At 38.9% G+C, this 22,251-nt stretch overlaps 1 protein-coding gene across 1 annotated transcript in view; it reads right to left on the bottom strand.

Annotated features, from left to right (window-relative positions):
• Positions 1-2,231: 2,231 nt before the first annotated feature.
• Vps4b (vacuolar protein sorting 4 homolog B) overlaps positions 2,232-22,251 on the bottom strand; it is a 32,324-nt gene continuing 12,304 nt past the window's right edge. Inside the window, exons 4-11 of the mRNA XM_041648783.1 lie at positions 21,232-21,299; positions 16,462-16,581; positions 14,283-14,439; positions 13,733-13,881; positions 12,805-12,886; positions 8,070-8,289; positions 5,984-6,124; positions 2,232-3,652 (exon numbers count right to left, since the gene is read on the bottom strand). Coding sequence (XP_041504717.1) covers positions 3,551-3,652; positions 5,984-6,124; positions 8,070-8,289; positions 12,805-12,886; positions 13,733-13,881; positions 14,283-14,439; positions 16,462-16,581; positions 21,232-21,299 — 1,039 coding nt within the window. The 3' untranslated portion in view covers positions 2,232-3,550. The remainder of the gene's footprint in view (positions 3,653-5,983; positions 6,125-8,069; positions 8,290-12,804; positions 12,887-13,732; positions 13,882-14,282; positions 14,440-16,461; positions 16,582-21,231; positions 21,300-22,251) is intronic.

Here is a 22,251-nt window from a genome sequence, read left to right as displayed (position 1 = left end):
GAGGATGCTAAGCACCAGGTGTGCTCTTAGCTACTTTCCTCATAACCCGGAGTGGGCATACAAGCACCTGGACCTGAAGTGTGTGGCTGGCCACGTGGCTTAACCACAAATGTATGGGTGCCATTTTGTAAGCAGAGACTATTCTTTCATTTCCTGGCTTCCCAGACCTGAATCTGTATTAATTACAACACTGTTTGGCCTAATAGCTCAGGCTTCTTAGTAACTAAATCTTACATCTTAAATTAACCCATTTATATTATTCTGTGTATTGTCCCAAGGCTGTGGCTTACTGGGTAAGGTTCTGTTCTGGCTTCTTTCTCCTTCAGCAGCTACATGGTGTCTCCTTGACTCCACCTACTCTCTTTCTAGATCTCTGTTCTAATTTCCTGCTTGGCTTTACTCTGCTAACCCATTGGCCAAAACACTTTATTCACTATCCAATAAAAGCAATACATTTACAGAAGGCTATCCCACATCATTCTGGTACCTAAAAGGTGAAATGGGAGAATCACTTGAGATTGGGCAATGAAATGAGATCTCATCTCAAAATAAAGAGTCCTACTTTTTCCAAGCCTTAGCTCAACCCAAAGAACTTATGCCCATGTTGGCCCCTGGTGCAGTGTGGCAAAGGGTGCTTTTCAGTGTGAGCTGCATTCATCTTGGCATCCTGCCAGCAGAGAATGAACTCAGAAGTCAAGTCTCTGTTGGCATATTACACAGTGTCTCTGACTTCTGACTTGGGCAAAACACTGCTGAGCATGTGGTGTGCAGCTCATAAAGATGAGCAGCCACAGGGTCACATTTGCTCAGATGATGTCTACCTAAAAATAGATAATGGTGAAGAACCTGGGGCAGAGCAGGTACACACAAGGTCTTTTGCTTTCCTAGACAAAGAACACATGAAGGGCTGGCAAGATAGCTCAGTGCACAGAAGCATTTGCCAGGCAAGCCCAGCAATTTGAATGTAAAATAAGTGGAGGGAGAGAAGTGGCTCCACAAAGGCATCCTGATGTCCATATGTGCCCCCACACATTGAAACAGACACAGAAACAAGAAAATGGTTTATGAAGCAAATCCAACCATTCCAGAAGTGTAAAGATAATTAGATTCACAAATAAATCTATTCAAAAAAATAGATTTAGGGAATAGAACAATAACCCCAAGTCACAGCAACACAGAGGTCTTAAGGAATATACAAAAATTCAGTGCCAGGGGCTGAGCATAGTGGTGCATGCCTTTTAGCACATGGGAAGCAGAAGAAGGTGGATGTCTGAGTTCGAGGCCAACACGGTCTACAGAGTGAGATTCAAGTCAGCCAGAGCTGCACAGTGAGATGCCTCGAAAGAGTAAAGTGCAGTTAAAGTGTCTGCTTAGCAACACCACTGTATAGAACACCTTGTGATATATTCGAATTTGTAGAGAACTTAAATTTGAACTTTGGATCCACAAAAAATTTCTTACTTTCGAGTGTTTAAATAAATTTATATTAATTTTTACTCAGAGACTGACCATGACAATTTATAGATTATTTACCCACAAACTACATGTGGTGATTTGAATAAGAATGGCCCCTAAATGCTCACGTTTGAATGCTTAGTCATCAGGGTGTAACACTACTTGAGAAGGATTAGTTGGTGTGGCTTTGCTGGCAGAAGTGTATCACTGAGAGTGGGCTTTCATGTTCTCAAAACCCTAAACTATGCCCAGTGGCTTTCTCTTTTCCTGCTGCGTAGATTCTGATGTAGACCTTTCAGCTACTTCTCTATCACATCGACCAACATGCAGCCATGCTCCCCACCATGACAATGGCCTAAACTTTTGAAACTGCAAGCAAGTCCCAAATGTTTTCCTTTATAAGAGTTGCTGTAGTCAGAGTGTCTCTTCATAGCAACAGACTACTAATATACAACACAAACCAATTCATTTGGAAAGAATTCTGTGTTTTCTGCCAAAATATATTGCAGCTCTCATACAGTAGTTGTTGAAGAGCATATTTTAATTTTCTTTAAAGACAAGGTCTTGCTGTGCAGCCCAGGCTGGCTTTGAACTCATGAGATTGTAAGTACGCATGTCCACTCTTGAGTCTTCCATATATTCATTAGTAATTATAAATTTTTATCAGAAAAGATATCTATGTGTTTATTTTAATAAATTTATTCTTTTAACCAATTTAGACATTGTCTCCTACGTAGAAGGCCCCCAAAATAAAGAATACACAAGATAGCCAAAAATAGGTTATAGCAATTTACTTCACATAAGAACAGTATATCTCAGGCCTAGGATTTTCATCAAATATCAACAAAAAAAAAATCTGTACAGAAAACCTAAAGGCAATCATATAGTATAGCATGTAAAATGTGCAAATATTCTTTAAAATGCAATTACTGTGTAGCACTTGCAAGGTAGAACTGCATAGCAATTCTAGATAACCTAGTAATTGTTTGCATGTAGTCAATGCAAATGTCCAAGGCACAACTCAGAGTTGGTACACAAGTGTGTGACACATACACTCAGATCATTTATTTGAAGACATTAAAATAACATGATGCTATGTTTAATGAGACATCAGTTTATCGCTAAAGTTTCATGAAATACCACACTGATAATGTTTGTGTAGCTAGGACAAACTGCTCCCTGAACTTAAAAGTAAAAGACGAGATTCTTGCTTTCCTATATTAAAAAATTACATATATATATATACACACACACACACACACGTTATACACAGGAAACATCCTAAAATCCAAAGGGAAGCCATTTTCTTATTATTAAAGGTTCCCATTACAATATTTCATAACAATTCCAAAAAAAAGTATACTTCTTTGCCACCTCTTTTGGTCAATCTTAGCTACAAAAAGACATTGAAGTAGAGAACTTTCTGCTCCAAGGTGAAGGTGATAACTAGCTTAGAAAGTCTCTGAGTGCACAGTGAAAGGTGTCATGGAGAGAAAAGCCTGTGGCCTGGAGAGGAATCACTTTATCTACACAGGAAGACTCAACCCATCACAAGGTCAACAGGAGCACTGGCTGTGGCACAAACCCCCAAATTCATCATAGTGCTCTGTGCTTTACCGCCCATCCCTGAGAGAAAAGATTCTACCGTTTTTAATTTTTAATAAAGCAATAACTTTACATTGATAAGAATGCTTAAAGATTTTTTCAAGATAATTATCATTAGCATTAGCCCTATTTCAATTTCCTTAAGGAAAAAAAAGGAAGAAACGAAGGAAGGAAGAAAAGACACTGCTCTTTGAAAGAGCGCTCTTAAAAATCCTAAATGCCGCCCATCAAGCCAAGTTCGAGGCTCTCCTCACTGTTTAGTTCTCTGCTGTTTTTCATGCCATTGCTCGCTTCCTTACAATTTTTGTTAGCTGGAGAATTTAACAGGTAGTGTAGGAAAATGTAAAACACAAGTCTAAAAAAACACTGAAGGGAGATGTATGATTTCCTGTGTGAAAGTTTTACTGGAAATAATCTGAATGTCATCCAAGAAAGGCAAAATACCTAGAAAAGAGGAAGTGTAGAGTAAACATGTTGTTGCTGCCTTGCACTAGCCTTCCTGACCGAAATCCTCTGTAAACTTTTTTAATTTCAACAAGTCATGCTCATTGACAGTAGGTTTCGTGCTGGACAGAGACCGCAGCATGTCCCACTGTTAAGAGAAAAGGAGAGCATTAATAATGGACTGTGTTGTTAGTATTAATTACTAATTTACAGTTGAATAGGAAAGTCTGCAGCATCAAATTCCTAAGAGCAAACAAATCCCTTCCTTACTCTTCCTGTGGCCTTCCTGACGCTCATTACCTACTGCAAGCACAGTCCTAGCAGCCTGGGGACCAACACCTGATGGAGGAAGGTCATTGGCCAATAAAGAAACTGCTTGGCCCTGTGGGTGGAGTAAACAGAACAAAATGCTGGGAGGAAGAGGAAGTGAGGTCAGAGTCTCGACAGCTCTGCTCTCCGGAGCAGACGCCTCAGCAGAGACGCCATGCCCTGCTCCCTGGCAGACACACGTGATGAAGCTCGGACCCAGGATGGACTAGGCTAGAATCTCCCCGGTAAGCGCACCTTGGGGTGCTACACACAGATGATTAGGAATGGGCTAAATTAATATGTGAGAATTAGCCTAGAAGAGAATGGGCCAAGCAGTGATTAAAAGAATACAGTTTGTGTGTTGTTATTTCGGGGCATAAGCTAGCCGGGCAGGCGGCTGGGGTGTTGGGGACGCAGCCCCGCCGCCCTTATTACTTCATATGGCGCCCAACGTGTAGTATGGCGCCAAATGTAGTAATATGGGGCGGCAGGGCTGCGTCCCCCACACCCGGCCGCCCACATGGCTAGCTTATGCTCCGAAATAACAACACACAAACTGTATTCTTTTAATCACTGCTTGGCCCATTCTCTTCTAGGCTAATTCTCACATATTAATTTAGCCCATTCCTAATCATCTGTGTGTAGCACCCCAAGGTGCGCTTACCGGGGAGATTCTAGCCTAGTCCATCCTGGGTCCGAGCTTCATCACGTGTGTCTGCCAGGGAGCAGGGCATGGCGTCTCTGCTGAGGCGTCTGCTCCGGAGAGCAGAGCTGTCGAGACTCTGACCTCACTTCCTTTTCCTCCCAGCATTTTGTTCTGTTTACTCCACCCACAGGGCCAAGCAGTTTCTTTATTGGCCAATGACCTTCCTCCATCAAACACCTTCACGGCCCAGCTATGACCTCAGTCCTTCAACAAGAGGTTGTTTCCCATCAAGTGCAACTCAGAAGGAAAATGGTAATTGTACAAAAATTTAATAATTTATTATGATCTCTGTGGAAATTTGTAACTGAAGCAGCACATTCTGAAAGTCTATTATCTTTTCAATAACAGAAAATCCTCTACATTATTTTAATCCTTCCAATGAAAACTGAAATCTGCATTTGTAGTAACATCACTATATTCCTTTTGAATTGTACTTACTTAACCATACTCCTTTTTACTACAAAAACACATTTATGTATTATGTAAGTCACTTGGTTTTACTTAAATGAAGCAATACTTTAGAGTAATGAGAATTTTTTAAGTTAAAACTAATAGTGAAACTGAAAATATGCTAATATCAGAAAGTCATTAAAAACAAATAGTTCCTGTAAAATTGTATGACAAATGAAATAAGGAAACACTCTAAGTTATTGTGAATTCTTCAACGCAGGACATAACACAAAAACTTAAAAAATAATCTAATGTATCAAGGACTGCAACAAAAGAGATTTCTGAATAATCAGATGAGCAGCAATGAAACAGAGGCACACACACACCTACGCCTGGTGTCTGTCTAGGGAGCCATGCAGAGCTTCCTCTCTAGATGCTCCTGGGAAACCTACCACCAACACTCTGAACGGGCAGCTTAAGCAGAAGCTTAAAACAGAGTGTTCATCAGCAACCAAACACTTTTCCAGTGCCCCAGTAATCTAAAGATATATCTTAAAAAAGAAATTTGGTGAGTTACTTTTATTCCTACAGTATAAACATACATAAAACCAAAAATCTTTTAAAAGTCTTGTATAGTATTTGAAAAAAAGGTTCAATGATTTCTGCAGAAAAATTTAAGGGCTGCATTATTTAAACTGTCTATGCGGCTTTAAGAAGTAAAAAAAAAAAACCACAATACTATTTATGAATAGTATCATACAAGAGTTGATATTTTTGGGTATTTTTAAACATGTAAGATTCAGGGGCGAAACTCAAATTTTATTTAAGTTCTAATAGTATTTTACTCAATATATATGAGAATTTTGTGGATGACTTATATACTCAGATAATTCTGCTTTCAAAATATACCTTTTCAATTAACACAAGTCTCACAACTTTATTACTTTTATATCTAAGCACAATTAATAATTCCTCAAGTATTACATACATGAACCTGATAAAAATCTTTAGCTGGTGTTACAGAAATAAACTATTCTTTGACAAATTAGTGTATAAGGATTTAAAATGTCCTACCATGGAAACAACTGGCTCTAAGAGTTTATCTCCAGGGACATCCATCCATGTCATCTCCACAGCCCCGGGGTCTCCTGGAGAGCAGGGGGTCAGCAGGTCATTTACAATGCAGTTTGGGTCAGCTCTTGAGGGTCCACGGACCTGTAATCACAGTAACTTGAATTTATCTGAATAAATGGAATAAGAATTAAGAGTTTGGTCATTATCAGAAAAGCTAAAAATACATTAATTTTTATGTTGTATTAAAATGTTTTCTCCAGGAAAAATAGACTATATAAGGAAAAGATGTTATCATTAAGTTGATTTAAGATGTTTTAGATTTTGATTGACTTACAATTTTTCTTGATGCATTTCTATAGCTTGATATTTTATACATTAATTTATGCAATTATTGGGATTAAAAAGAAGTTCTGAAAGAGAAGCGGTTATTTTTGGCTACCCTTTCTTCTTTTCATCTAATGCTTATTATATAGTAGTCACCTTACAGATCAAAACAAACATATTACAAAATTTCCCTAAATTGTTCTTTTCCATGGTTGAAAAACTTGTGACATTTTGCAGGACTATTTAACCTTAAAACTACTCAGTATCTATGTCTTTTAACAAAAACTTAAAAAAAAAAGACTTCATGTGTGGTGGTTTCAATAGACTGTCCCACACAGTGTTATGCATTTCAGTACATGGTTCCCAGATGTTAGACAGTTTAGAAAGGGTTAGGGGATTGGCCTTGCTGAGGAGGTGTGTCACTGGGGGTGGGCTTTGAGATTTCAAAAGCACATGACAAGCCCAGTTTGTCTCTCTCTGCTTACAATTTGCAGTTGAAATGTTAGTATCTCAGCTACTGCCCCAGCGCCACGTGGCTTGCCTGCTGCCATGATGGTCATGGACTCACCCTCTGAAACTGTGAGCAAGCCCTCTGTTAAATAAATGCTTTCTGCTATAAACTGCTTTGGTCTTGGACATGGTGTCTGTTCACAGCAATACAAAGTAAGACAACATGTAAGAGCTACACTGGGTAGTTTTTTTTGTCAACGTGACCCAAGGTAGAATCATTTGTGAAGAACTGAGAAAAACCTTTTATCAGACAGGCTTATAGGAAGTCTATCAACCATTTTCTTGATAAATGATTTGTGTGGGAGAACCTAGTGGATTGTATCACCTCTGGGCAGGTGGTCCTGCTATATGGAAGAAAGGAGTGCCAGGAAGCAACACTCTTCCACGACCTCTCTTCAGGTTCCTGCTCTGACTTCTCACCATGGACCACACTCAGAACCATAAGGAATACACCCTTCCCAACCCCAGACTGCTTTCAGTTACAGTTTACCACATCGACAGAAAGTCAACTAGGACCAAAATAAAGTACTTAGTAATCTCTGTGTCATTTCATGAAACATAACACAGTTAAAACAAGGTTTTAGCAATTTCTAGAAAAAGTACCTTTGCAGCAAAGTTGCATACAAATATTCAGATGGCAAAACATTTGTATCAAATTTATTTCATGATGATTATTAACTTTATTTCAGGATTGGTGTAGGTGTAAAGTACATCTTTTCAGCTTGCTGTGAACACACTCACACGTAGTTTATTTGTATTTATGCCTATCTTTCCTTCCCAGCTGCATGAGATCAGGAGTTTTTGTTTGTTTACAATCTGGTATGGTGCAAATATACCAGATTCTTCTCCAGATTGCTCTGGCTACCACAAAAGCAGATTCTAAACCATCTGAAAGACCTAGAAATGGCTCAAATCGCTATATACAAAAACACAGTACTTTAGGACCACTGGAGAAATCCCCACCCCCTCTGGTCTTTTGAAACAAGGTTTCTGTGTGTAGCCCTGGTTGTCTTGGAACTTACTTTGTAGACCAGGCTGGCCTTGAACTCACAAGTTCTCTGTCTGCCTCCCAAGCGCTGGGATTAGAGGTGTATACGCTGCCATGCAGAGCGAGGAATTATTTTCAATGCATCAGAAATATATGTATTACATACACCTACTTATTACATTATCATACAACACTGAAGCCATTCCAACTCCTTTGGGAGCTTTACTTTCAAAGCACATGACAGGGTAGACCGAAGTCGCTCACCTTTTTGAAGTGAGTGGCTGACTGAACTTTTCTAACAGGCTGCATAAGAGCATCCCGAACAATGATACTTATATCTGCTCCTGAATAGCCATCCGTCTTCCTCCCAAGTTCTTGGAAGTCTGCTTCTGTGAGGCTGTTCTGAGTGCTGCCCAAGTGCAATTTAAACATGGCTGCACGGGCATGTGCTTCAGGCAAAGGAATATAAATACGTTTCTCAAATCTTAAAAGAAATTATACAAGTGACATTAAATATATATGCTTAATTTCAATGTAAAATTTGCATTTTTAGAAAAACCACAGGCATTTAGTTAGATATTCTCAATTGTACCAAGTTAGGGTAAACCACACCAGAGTTAAACACCCATAAGCTTTCCAAAATTAATTATTTATTTTTACATACCAGCTAGTTTCTCCTCTCTCTTCACTGTCCCATCCCCTCCCCCCACCTCCCTTGTACCCTCCCATCCATTCCTCCTTTGTCTCCATTCAGAAGGAGTAAGGCCTCCCATGGGAGTCCACAATGCCTGGCAGATCAAGTTGAGGCAGGACCAAGTTCCTCTCCCTTGTATCAAGGCTGGCCAAGGCATACCACTATAGGGAATAGGTTCCAAAGAGCCAGCTCATGCCTCAGGGACAGGTCCTAGTCCCACTGAGGGGCCTCACAAAAGACCAACTTACAAAACTGTCACTCAGATGCAGAGGGCCTAGGTTAGTCCAGAGTCTGTGAGCTCCCACAAGATCAGGTCAGCTGTCTCTGTGGTGGGTTTCCCCATCACGATTTTGATCTCTCTTTGCTCATATAATCCCTCCTCCTTCTCTTCAACTGGACTCCAAGAGCTTAGCCTAGTGCTTGGATGAAATACCCATGTATTTAAAGTGCAAGTACATATATACACATATGTATATACATGTCAGGGGAGACTATGATATACCAAAAACTAAAATTAGAAGCAAAATAATCAGGAAACATGTTTTGACTGGTTTAATCTTTCACACGCAACTTTTGGATCATTTCTGGCTGAGTTTGCACCTGGGATTTATGGCATAAAGGCAGATCTGTACTCTGAACTTGTGATGAACAGACTAATCATTCATAGTATAAAATAAGGATTACCATAATGCTTGCATATGGAATTTATGGCATAAAGGTAGGTCTTACAGATCTGTACTCTGAACTTGTGATGAACAGAGTGGTGATTCATAATATAAAACAAGGATTACCATAATTCTCTAAATTCAAAACAACAAAACTACTTAAAATCTTAAGGCTAAACATTACATAAATGTAATTACATAAACATTACACAAAATGTTCTTTTCACTATGAGTTCATTCTGAATAATCCTGTACTATACATTATAAGTAGTTTGTCAATAATTTTACTTGTTGTGGTGGCTTGAAAGAATATGGTCCCCAAAGGGAGTGGTATTATTAGGTATGGCCTTGTTGGAGGAAGTGTGTCACTGTGGAGGCAGGCTTTGAAGTTTCACATATACTCAAGATACTGCCCAGTGTCGTCACAGACCACACTTCATGTGGCCTACAAGATGTAGGACTCTCAGCTATTTCTCTAGCACCATGTCTGTCTGCATACTGCGTTGTCCCTCCATGATAACTATGGACTGAACCTCTGAACTGTAAGCGAGCTCCCTTAATAAATATTTCCCTTAAAGAGTTGATGTATGGCATAAGAACAGACAGGAGGACCAGGGGAACCAAACAGAAGACCCGGATATCAATCCAGACATCTTTGAACACCTGATCTTTGATAAAGAAGCAAAAAATATCAAATGGAAAAAAGAAAGCATATTTAACAAGTGGTGCTGTCATAACTGGATATCAAAATGTAGAAGAATGAAAATAGACCCATATCTATCACCATGCACAAAACTCAAGTCCAAATGAATCAAAGACCTCAACATAAAGCCAGCCACACAGAACCTCATTGAAGAGAAAATGGGAAGTACATTTGAACACATTGGCACAGGGAACCACTTCCTAAATATAACCCCAGCAGCACAGACACTGAGAGAAATAATTAATAAATGGGACCTCCTGAAACAGAAAAGCTTCTTCTGTAAAGCAAAGGACATGGTCAACAAGACAAAAAGACAGCCTACAGAATGGGAAAAGATCTTCACTAACCCCACATCAGACAGAGGTCTGATCTCCAAAATTTATGAAGAACTCAAGAAATTGGACACCAAAAGATCACATAATCCAATAAAAAAAATGGAGTACAGACCTAATCAGAGAACTCTCAACAGAGGAATCTAAACTGGCTGAAAGACACTTAAGCAAATGTTCAAATCCTTAGTCATCAGAGAAATGCAAATCAAAACAACTCTGAGATTCCACCTGAAAGAATGGCCAAGATCAAAAACACTGATGACAACTTATGTTGGAGAGGTTGTGGGGGAAAAGGGAACACTTCTGCATTGCTGGTGGGAATGCAAGCTGGTACAACCCCTTTGGATGTCAGTGTGGCGATTTCTCAGAAAATTAGGAAACAACCTTCCTCAAGACCCAGTAATACCACTTTTAGGTATATATTCAAAGGATGCTCAATCATGCCACAAGGACATATGCTCAACTATGTTCACAGAAGCATTGTTTGTCATAGCCAGAACCTGGAAACAACATAAATGCCCCTCGACTAAAGAATGGACAAGGAAAATGTGGTACATTTACACAATGGAATACTACATATCAGAAAAAAAATAACGACATCTTAAATTTTGCAGGAAAATGGATGGAGCTAAAAAACATAATTTTGAGTGAGGTAACCCAGACACAAAAAGACAATTATCACATATACTCATTCATAAGTGGTTTTTAAACATAAAGCAAAGAAAGCCAACCTACAAAGCACAATCCCAGAGAACTTAGACAACAATGCGGACACTAAGAGAGACTTACATAGATCTAATCTACGTGGGAAGTAGAAAAAGACAAAAATCTCCTGAATAAATTGGGAGCATGGGGACCTTTAGGGAGGATTGAAGGGGAGGGGAGAGGTAGGGAGGGGAGCAGAGAAAAATGTAGAGCTCAATAAATATCAATAAAAATGTATAAAATAAAAATAAAGAGTTGCTGTAGTCATGATGTCTCTTTACAGCAACAGAAAGTCTTACTAAGACACTTGTCTTCATAAAATTCAGGCATTTGGAAGCAGAGAGGAAGCAAGGAGGGACAATGTTTTTGCAGACTCACTGTGGCAATGTTTTAAAAAGTTTCTCTTACCTTGACATAGGCTTGTTTTTAGAATCAGGCCACTTTCTAAACCTGCCTAACACAGGTCCTCTGGTGGTACCAGAGGCTAATTTAGTATGCTGTTAAATCAACACATGCAGGTGACACAGTAGCACACATGCATGTGCTCTTCTTTTTAATCACCAATTAAGGAATGCTACAGGGAGCTACAGAGCTGTGAAAACTCTATATACTGTTTCTAGAGCTGGTTTCAATTTCACCTTTAAAAAATGACAGAAAATCTTTTGCTGTTGTTTTTAACAGGGTTTATATAGTCTAAGCTGGCCTGAAACTTCCTACATAGCTGAAGATAACCTTAAGTTCTTAGTTCTCCTGCCTTCTTCTAAGTGCTAGGATTGCAGATGACTGCCACTTCACCCAGTAACAGACAAATCTTGTTTGTTTTCCACTGACCACTGTCTTCCTAGCCAAGCATGGTAGCTCATGCCTGTGAACTTAGCACTTACAAGGCTCAAGTAGGAGGGCTGCTATGAGTGGAGGCTAGCCTTATCTACAGAATAATGAGTAACAGTAACAAATCATTTTCCTATGGACACCAACATGGTCCCCAGTGGCAGGCCAGCCCATGGACTTCAACATGGCTTCAGAATACAGACCACAGACATCAACATGGCCTTAGGTGGTAACATGGACCACAGACATCAACATGCTTTCTGATTCCTGCTCTCGCTTACTGTAAAGGGCAAGGGAGCACCTTTTGCAGTGATATTGATGACTGCAGACTCACTGTTAAGGAAATTAGACATAGAAGGCTTCTATGAAAACCCCCACCCCCAAAAGTAACAGCCTAGACAAGATTCCATAGAAGAGAACTCTTATAAATAGGGATAAGGAGCAGGGTGGTGGTGGCACACACCTTTAATTCCAGCACTTAGGAGGCAGAGGCAGGGGATCTCTGTGAGTTCAAGGCCAGCCTGGTCTACAAGAGCTAGCTCCAGGACAGGCTCTAAAACTACAGCAAAACCCTGTCTTGAAAAAGCAAAAAATAAAAATAAAAAAAAAATAAGAACTGGGAAGTGAGTGTGATTCGGGTACATTATGTGAAGTTCTCAAATAATCAATAAAAATACTTTGGAAAAAGAAAAGGAAATCATTTTGCAGAACTTTATATGAAAATTTTTCACTGAGATACAGAACTGTTTTCGTCAATTTTGAAGCATCGTTCCTCCAAAATTTAATCAAAACTAAAGTTTAGCATAGTCACCAAGCAATGTACTTTCCAAAGCGGAAGACTCCAGTGTATAGAGTGCTTCTTTGTTATAGCCAGCAAAAAAATAAGTCAAGGCCATTCCTCATCCCCCAACACAAGGGGAGAAAGAGGGCTAGGATTAACTAATAAAAAGGATTCAAAAGTAAAATATTTTTTAAAAGTTATTAGAATAAATTCCTATAAAGGAAAGTGATATTATCACTTAGTGTTACATCGATGGTTAGAAATAAGATCTTTATTCTATCATCATACCTCCGCCTAATTGCAGAATCCAGAACCCAGGGTATGTTTGTAGCTCCCAGAACTAAAATGCCATCATTGTCCACACCAACTCCTGCATTAAAATAGGTAACATTTTAAATAATCATTTGATGCTTTCTGATTTAAAAGTCTCAGGTGTATACTCTCCCAATGTTCCATCTCTCCCCTTCCCATTAGTTCCCTTTGTTCCCTGAGGCAGTTTCTTCTACTTTCACAGCATACAGATACATATAAGTTTATATTTCTCATAAAATCTAGTAACTACATATATGAGAAAATATGATAGTCTTCCTGAGACTTAGTTTGCTTAAGTTATAGCCATTGTTATGTAAATGCATCTAAAAATTCCATTGTGTACAAGCATGCACACAATCAAATGTTTTTAATCTACTTTCCATGACATATTTATGTTCCATTAAGAAATCCAGTGCTTTATGTAATACTGAAGTACTTCATCTTCATCTTTATAAACACTACAACTAATCAAGAACCACACCACTCAAGTACCAACCATACTGTCCAAAAAAGCAAATCTCCTAGATTATGGGCAAATACTATTAATATTCTTTTCAAAATATTCTTTCATAAAGCTCCTGGTACATGAGTAGAGATATAATCTCTTTACTAATAAAACTGTGAATCCTGCAAGGTAATTACAAAAGTGATACATTCATGCATGGAGTGGTGGTGCATAGCTTTACCCTCAGTGCTTGGGAGGCAGAGCCAAGCATGGGTATCTATGAGGCTAGTTTGGTCTATGTCAGGAGTTAAAAGGCCAGCCAGGGATACATACTGAGAGCCTGTCTCAAAACAAAAATAAGAAGGGCAATAACAGTATTTTAGAGAAATTCTGCTTAAATTCATTTCTGCTAGTGGTTAAACAAGAATCAGAAGCTACCTTAAAAACCAGTAATACTACCTTGCATTTGAACCAGGAATTCGGTCTTAATTCTCCGTGCAGCTTCACTTTCATTTTCACTTCTCGAACCACACAGAGAATCAATCTCATCAATGAAGATGATGGAAGGCTTATTCTCTCTGGCAAGCTGGAATAAGTTCTTAACCAGTCTAAAAATAAGAGTAAATAAAGCTTGTGGTTTCTAAAGAACACAAAAGGACCACAACAAGGCGATATACCAATACTATAAGAACCACAAAGACTAAAGGCCTAATCACATTGCAGGGGTAAAACACAAATTACAATCAGATACTAGATAATTCACTGAATTATATATACACACACATATGCACACGTGCATGCACACCCATTTACAAGTACATACATATATATGCTAGCTTTTCCCCTACAAAATAAATTCCCAGCTAGGTACTGCGCTTGACAGAGAAATGGACACCTACATTATACCCCTTCCCTGAGTATTTAGCAGTGGTATATGGAACCTACTAATGCAGACTGACAGAGTGACTGACACAGGAACCAAAGTAAAAACTTTCAAGGCACCACTTACTTTTCACTTTCCCCTAGCCACTTAGAAACAAGGTCAGAGGAAGATATTGAGAAAAATGTTGAGTTGTTTGCTTCCGTTGCAACAGCTTTGGCTAAATAGGATTTCCCTGTTCCTGGTGGTCCAAATAATAGGATTCCTCTCCACGGTGTCCTCTTTCCTATATGTTATATTAGAAAAATAACATGAGAATTTCAAGACTATTCATTTCAGTTACTGCAGACATTGCCCACACTGAAGAATCTTATAAAAGGTTTTCACTTGAGAGCTATCAGTAAGATTAAGAAGGCAGTTTAAACCTGATGAGTCTAAGGTATGTCTTGAGTGTATATGACCTGTCTTTTATAAAGACATCAATCAAAAACACATTTACAAAAACACTGACCTCCGAATAGGAAGTTCATTTACTTCCTCACTCATCTGTTGAACCGAAGTATGAAATCCACTATTCATGATACAGATAGAGAAAAGGATCTCTGCTCCCCGGGCACAGAAAGTTCAGTTAAAGGTCCTGTTCAACACTAGACTAATGCAGGAGAATCACAACCACAGAGCAGGGGCAGCTGTAAAGCCTGGCTTCTAAGTAGCCGTCACCTATGGAGGATGACAATATGCTACACTCAGTCTGGAGGACTTATGAGTTCTAAGGAATTCGTGATTTACCAGAAACAGGCTACTGTGACAATCAGCGGCTTCAATAATTGGGCAATGATATAAAAAGGTATCATTGTAGATCCTACTTCTGCTTAAATGAAACAAAGAGTAGGGGGATTAATTTACTGTGCCTTAATTTGGCTAAACAGAAATTACAGTATTGTCTAAAATATAGCGGGCTACATAGAATTATATAATATGAATTTTAAAAGAATCCACATACAAGCTGCAGACGGGCACCTCCTGTCCGCAGCAGAACCATCCCTGAACGGCTGATGCAGAAACTAAACAATACCATTTTGATTATGAAAGGCTTGCCTTTCCCTTCAATTCTGCTTTACACTTTTAAACGCACACACCTGTAGGGCAGCGGTGCCCTGAGTGGGGCACTTGGTACACAGAACACTGGAAGGATAGGAAATGGTATTAGGTAGTGTATACTTTTTATTTAAGTGATTACCTCTTAAATGTATGTTAAATAGATGCTATTTTTTTTTTCACTCATGGTAAACAATAAGTAGTTTTAAAAATAATTATAATCAAGTAAAAGTAAATGAGAAAATTTCAAGTTCAAATACAGGCAACATCTCTGTGTATGAACTGTATGTATGTCACACCCAGAGTTCAACCAGATTTCTGAACCTTCACAGCATTACAATGCTAACTTTTATAGTATCTGTTTTATACCCTTGAGATTGGGCTGTAAGCAATGCCCTGGAATTAAGGAAGTGAGATGCAGCCCAGATTCTTTAATCTATCTCCTTTCTGTGACATCACTGTTTGAACCTGCTCAGTTTGCAGCCAACATCACAATGTGTTTTTTACACAAAGCAGCTTGTTTTCAAAGTGAAAAACCTCTGTGTGTTAGACTGTGGGTACAGTCACATCACAGACACGACAATTAGTCACAAAAAGAACAATGTAAAACCGTCCTGCACAGCAAATATCACTTACGCTGGAACTAGAGCTGCTTGGGCTAGCTCCAGGAGCCGTGGTCAGCAAAGCCCTCTTCACATCGTAAGAAGTGCTCTCTGTTCCTAGCGGATGTGCACCATCCTAGGCAGTTACGTAACTCTTAAGTCCTCATTTAAAAAAGCTAACAGGTGACTACTGTACAAACTCAGAAGATATATATATTCCCTAGCACTTACTCGCATTTTAAAGCCAACGTATTTACTTAATATGGAATCACAGTCTATGTTTTTATAACTTGCTTTCTGATCCTTATAATAGATGTGGACAGCTTTTAGTAAACTATCATATAGATTTACATTTATTAATATAGCTATATATACTACATTGTATTGTGTTTGTAGTATTCCAATGATTTGTCATAAGCCCCACTGACAATCAGATTATTCTGCAATGTATACCTGAAATATAGACACAGAAAGGAACATCTTTGTAAAAATAGTTTACTACATCTAAATGTCAATTCAAGATAATTCACATATTGGAGACATGAATTCACAATGCTCTACCTTAATCACTAATATGTTTGAAATAAAACTGTTAGAAGCCATTTCACCTGTAAATAGATGAGGGAATTTAATAGGCAGAATCACAGCCTCTTTAAGTGCTTCTTTGGCTCCTTCAAGACCAGCAACATCACTCCATTTTACATTTGGTCGCTCTATAACAATGGCACCTACAAAATAATGGGTCATCTTTAAATTGAGAAAGACTAGTGCAGCAAAGTTAGAAAGCAACATTTAAAAAGTACACTGTAAACTTCAATGTTTTCAGTACTATGACTCTCTGTGAAGTAGTGTCATGAGGAAATTGTTAGAAATCACCAGAAGGCAAGAACTTAGGTAGTTTGCTAGGCAGCTATGGACAGGACTCAATGCCTAAATTTCTGCTCCCTTACTAGTGAAATGAAAATAGAACTACCTGGCCAAACCACACAGACGGGTTAGCACATGGATCAGGTGACACTGAGTATGAGAGCTGTGTGGGCTCTGGACATCAATGGACTCATCCAGTGGGACTAGCTTACTATTTCTCTTGTGAACTAACACTCTCCGTTAGAATACCAGAGAGAATATGCTTCAGTGATTTTGGCTAAAAATGGAAAGACAGAAGGGATGGAAACAAGAAAGAAGAGATAATGGAAAAGACAAGCATGCCCTTAGAGACCTGCAATTTCTTGAGATTTGCAAAACTGTCTATCTGGCTTTTAAACAAGACCATTAAAAAAAAAAGCAATTAACAAAGTTACTTAAAGGAGTGTTTCGTTTCTCAGAGTAGTGCATTAAAAAACTACAGAAACTGTTCCAGTACGAGTCCAAGAAAAATATCCTGTAATTATTTGAAGAAACCTCTAGTTTCCAGATGAGCTCCAGGTTTAGTAACAGCTTGTTGCAAAAACTAAGGAAGAATGATCTAGGATGGCGCTTGAGGTCAACCTCTGGCCTACACACACACACACACACACACACACACACACACACACACAAAGATGGCAGGTAGTTGTTCAAACAGAACAGACACCTTCATAAACATGAATCACTAATCATGAAATACTTTTAAACCCAATTTCTTATTGTTAAAATTACTACCTACATATCTAAGCCTATACTTAGTAACTTTTCCAAAGTACAAAAATCTTTAATTACCAGGCTAAAATTGAATAAAAGTAAGTTTTCCTTCATAATAGTTCAGTGTGATACAAGAAAGTCAATGTGCATTATATAGGTTCCACTAACATCAGTAACATCAAAAAAAAAAATCTATACCACATGATAGGGCTTCACTCATTAAATGAAGGTAAGTTCTCTTTCTCCATGTATATCATCTGGCTAATGCAAGATTTTCATTTAATCTAACACCACGAGAAGCTAGAACAATTCAGTTGGTAAAGGGCTTGCCAAACAAGTGTTGAGAACTGGAGCTAGGATTCCCAGCATCCACATGCATGTGTGCCTGAACGTGATTCCTTCATGTGGGGGATAGAGAGGATCTCTGGAACGAGCTGGCCAACTAGACTAGCTGAATCAGTGAACTCTGGGTTCAGCTGAGACTCTGCCTCAACACACAAGGCAGAGAATGCTCAAGAACACAACAATCACTGGCTTCTACAAATACACACATACAAATACCCTTCCCAACATGCTATGAGTTCTAACACACAGGAACATGCATTTACACACACACACACACACACACACACACACACACACACACACACACCCTACCCTCTTGCACCAAGCATGCATAATATATCCACTCACATTCCACTCTTTTTTTGTTGACAGGTCTCACTATGTAGATCAGGCTGGCCATGAAACTCACAGAGATCTGTCCGCCTTAGCCTTTCAAGAGCTACAGGATAAAAGGCATGTAACACCATGCTCAGCTTATTTCCACATTTAACTAATATTTTTATTAAAGTTTAAAGGTGACTTTTCAATATTTAGTTGTGAAAGATTAAGTACCAAAACTTAATGGTTCATAAAACTAAAAAGGCGGTGGTGGCGCACGCCTTTAGTCACAGCACTTGGGAGGCAGAGACAGGCAGATCTCTGTGAGTTCGAGGCCAGCCTGGTCTACAAGAACTGATTCCAGGACAGTCAGGGCTGTTACAGAGAGAAACTCTGTCTCAAAACAAAACAAACAAATAAACAACAACAACAGCAAAAAAACTAAAAAGGCAAGATAAGATTACTGAAAAATATAAGTTGACTGTACTGCCAAGAATATAAATGCACCATTTTTCTTAATGCACTGTATATTATATTTAAATATTATTTGGGGCTGGTAAGATGGCTCAGCAGATAAAGGCATCCAAGTTTGATTCCCTGAAATGACATGATGGAAGAACAAAACTGATTCCTGAAAGTCATCTCTGCCTTCACACATGTGTTGTGGCGCACAACATGCACACACAAAATAAGTTAAAAAAATTAAAATCAAACGGACATTTAACCTTACAAGTTTCCGAATTAGCTAGCAAAATAACTAACAGACAATTCAAGCCATAATCCATTTTAATCCTCATAATCATATATTAAATACCATAATCTAAAACACAAGTAAGATATTAAAATATTATTTCAGGAATAAAAAATTAAAATAATGACTGTGTGTGTAGGCATGCAGTCACACGTGTGTCTTGTATGGAAGTCAGAGGACAACTTCAGGTTCATTCCTTGTTCATGAGACAGAGCTCAGTGGCCCAGAGCTCACCTGGCACACTGGGCTGGCAGGCCAGCATACCCGAGCAATCTACCTAGCTTCACCTCCCAGCACTAGGATTGTGGATGTATGCTGCTATGTCTGGTTTTAGGGTGAGATCTGGTGGTCGGAACTCAGACTCTCGTGCTTACGTGGCAAGCATTTTACTGACTGAGCTATCTTCCCAGTTGTAATAAATAAATATACTAATCTATTAGCAACCATTAAATTTTTTAAAAAAATGGACAAAAGCTAGGCATGGTGGCACATATCTCTAATTCCAGGACATGGGAGGGAGATGGAGGCAGAAAGATCAGAAATTCCAGGTCATTTTCACTTACAAAAATGTAAGGCTAGTCTGGGCTATGTGAGACAGTCTTTAAAAAAGAAAGAAAAAGACAGATAAAGCCCTCACAGGAAAGGCTAAAGCTCCACTCACTCTATTACATTCTGAGACTACAAAGGTTTCCACATTGAAATGTTGTTTTAGGACTTAGAATTTATAGGAATTTACAAACATCTGTTAAAAACTCTAATTTTCAAAACCAAATATATGGTGTACCCTTCACTTGGGGTACGGGAATGCACAGGGCAAACAGCTCCTTGCCTTCTAACTCAGAAGTCTACCTAATACAGATGGGCAGTCTGGACAGTGAGTGTCCTGCTACTTCAGGCAGTGCAGCACAGCAGGGTAACTCAACCTTCCCTGGCGGCTGCACCAATCTGCTACAAAAGTTCTTGGCATATAAATAAAAGCCAAACCAACCAACCAACAACAAAAATAATGCTATTGTTAGGGCTGGAGGAATGGCTCAGTGGTTAAGAGTGCACACTGTTCTCCCAAAGAAATCAGGTTTGGATCCCAGAACCCACACCATGCAACTTATAACTATTGGTACTACCAACTCCAGGGAGATGTGACACCCTTTTCTGGCCTTTATGGGCATCCACACACATGACGCATCCACTCACACAGAGAGACACATAGATAAAAATAAAAGAATAAATCTAAAAACGAAAAACCTCTGCTTTTATCATAATTATACAATTTTCAACATACTAGGTTTATAGTATTCTTTTACATATTCCAGTGAGGTGGGTAAAATGGAAATATTACCAAAATGAAGGAAGTAGTATAGCAAGGTTAGAGGTTAAAGGTCTAAGATCTCTTCTCTTCTCTTCTCTCTCTCTCTCTCTCTCTCTCTCTCTCTCACACACACACACACACACACACACACACACACACACTTTCACTATCCAGTAACCAAACCGAGCCTACAAAATGGGAATCTTTTTGTTAAATATTTTGTTAGGTAAGACTCAAAGGTACAAATACATACTACTAATGACTGAGCCTTTTATTTGAAAAGCCATTAGCTAACATATAAAAATGCAATCATATCTCAGCAGTTAAAGAAACCAACAATTAAGTAGATGCCATTTTAGATATGCTGAGTTACCATTAATCAAACCTCTAGAATCTATTAAGATCTTTTTGCATTATCTTGCTTTCCTTTCCCTGAAAGAAATGACCACTTTCAAGATGGGGACTCAGATTCTGAGATTGGGAAAATTGCCCAAAATCTGAATGCTTTTAAGTGGCAGACCTCAGAGCAGAACTGAGATCTATAATAGCGGACACGCCATTATGCCATTGTACTCCAGGACAGCAGAATCAAAGAGCCTTGCCGTGTGTAGCAGATAAAAGAGATAAACATATCTGTCAACACTGGAAAGTGGAAGAGAAGAACAGAGAGAGAATGGAGCACACATCAAGTGCAGTCATGGCAGCAGAATCAGTGTGGTTCCTAATCATTCAGGCCCTTGGGCCTTGCGGTGTATTAACAGTGTCATTGCTACTTACTTTACAAGGGAAAATGAATGAAAAAGCAACTTTTAAAGGTAGATAAACAAACCATTTTTTTTAAAACTCCGTTAAAAACAACACAAGATTAGAAAGCCTTGAGAGTAAACCCTAGCCTGGAACCAAGCCAGTATGTGATCCATGAGCAACCAAAGCCATTTTTTGAAACTCAATGAAATAAAGGGAAACTAAGCAATTCAAGCGGACAATCCATGAGTCTTTTCAATAAGTAAATTTAAGAATGAAATCCAGAGTAACCTTGAAGTTGATTCTGTAGTTTCTTTTTCTCAGGGTCATCAGACTCTGCTTCCCCATCACTTTCATTCCTGATGAAAAGAAATGAATACATGCACAAGATCACTCACTGCAATAAACAATGCAACAGTGAAGGAAAGATAACCTGGAGTGTTTAAACAAGAAAAGACATTGACATTAAACATTACTTTAAGCCTTTCAAATGATGCTTTTAAGAACATATTAAAACAGGAAGCAGGCAGATAATCTATAGGGAACTATGCACTGGAAATGGACAAAACCGGGATGAAGTCAGATACACCTCCATCCTCATAACACACACTCATGCATGTATGTACCTGCAGGTTGTATGCCCACACTATTCAATGAAGGGTTTGGAAAGTTATATGCAACTATAGAAAAAACTGTCAGAACCAAATATAACAAGACTCGCTGCTAGGAAGAAAAGGTACAACACACAATTATCTACACTATAACCCTTAGCCTAAGGTCCCCCAATAGATAAAGCTTGCTGGTAAGTATTTTCTGAATGCCAAGAAAAAAGGCCAACCCACTCGTGCTGGTTAGATTTTGCCAACTTGACACAAACCTAGCCTACCCAGGAAGGAATCTCACTGAGGAATTGCCTCCACTCCACCATACTGGACTGTGGGCACATGTGTATGACGCTACCTTGATTACTACTAATTGATGTAGGAGGGCCCAGCCCACTATAGGCAGTGCCTCAGTGGGCGGGTGAGCTTGGGCTATACAAGAAAAATAACTAAGCAAGCAAGGGACAACATCCCCCATCAGTCATCAGTAAGCAGCATCCCTCCATTAGTCTCTGTTTCAAGCTCCTGCTTCCCTTGGTGGCAGACTATACCCTTTACCCACATTAAACCCTTTCTCCCCATATTGCTTTAGCTCGTGGTATTTGGCACAGCAACAGAGAAACAAACTAGAACAGCACTATTTCACATCTAGGGATTTATATTGAAGAGATAATTTTAAATTTTCACTACAAGGGCAGTTACATCTACA

Source organism: Microtus oregoni, unplaced genomic scaffold (genome assembly GCF_018167655.1).
Source record: "Microtus oregoni isolate MIOR12 unplaced genomic scaffold, Mior012 000003F_ref0000135, whole genome shotgun sequence".
Lineage (NCBI taxonomy): Eukaryota > Metazoa > Chordata > Mammalia > Rodentia > Cricetidae > Microtus > Microtus oregoni.
This window is presented reverse-complemented; position numbering and strand designations above follow the sequence as displayed.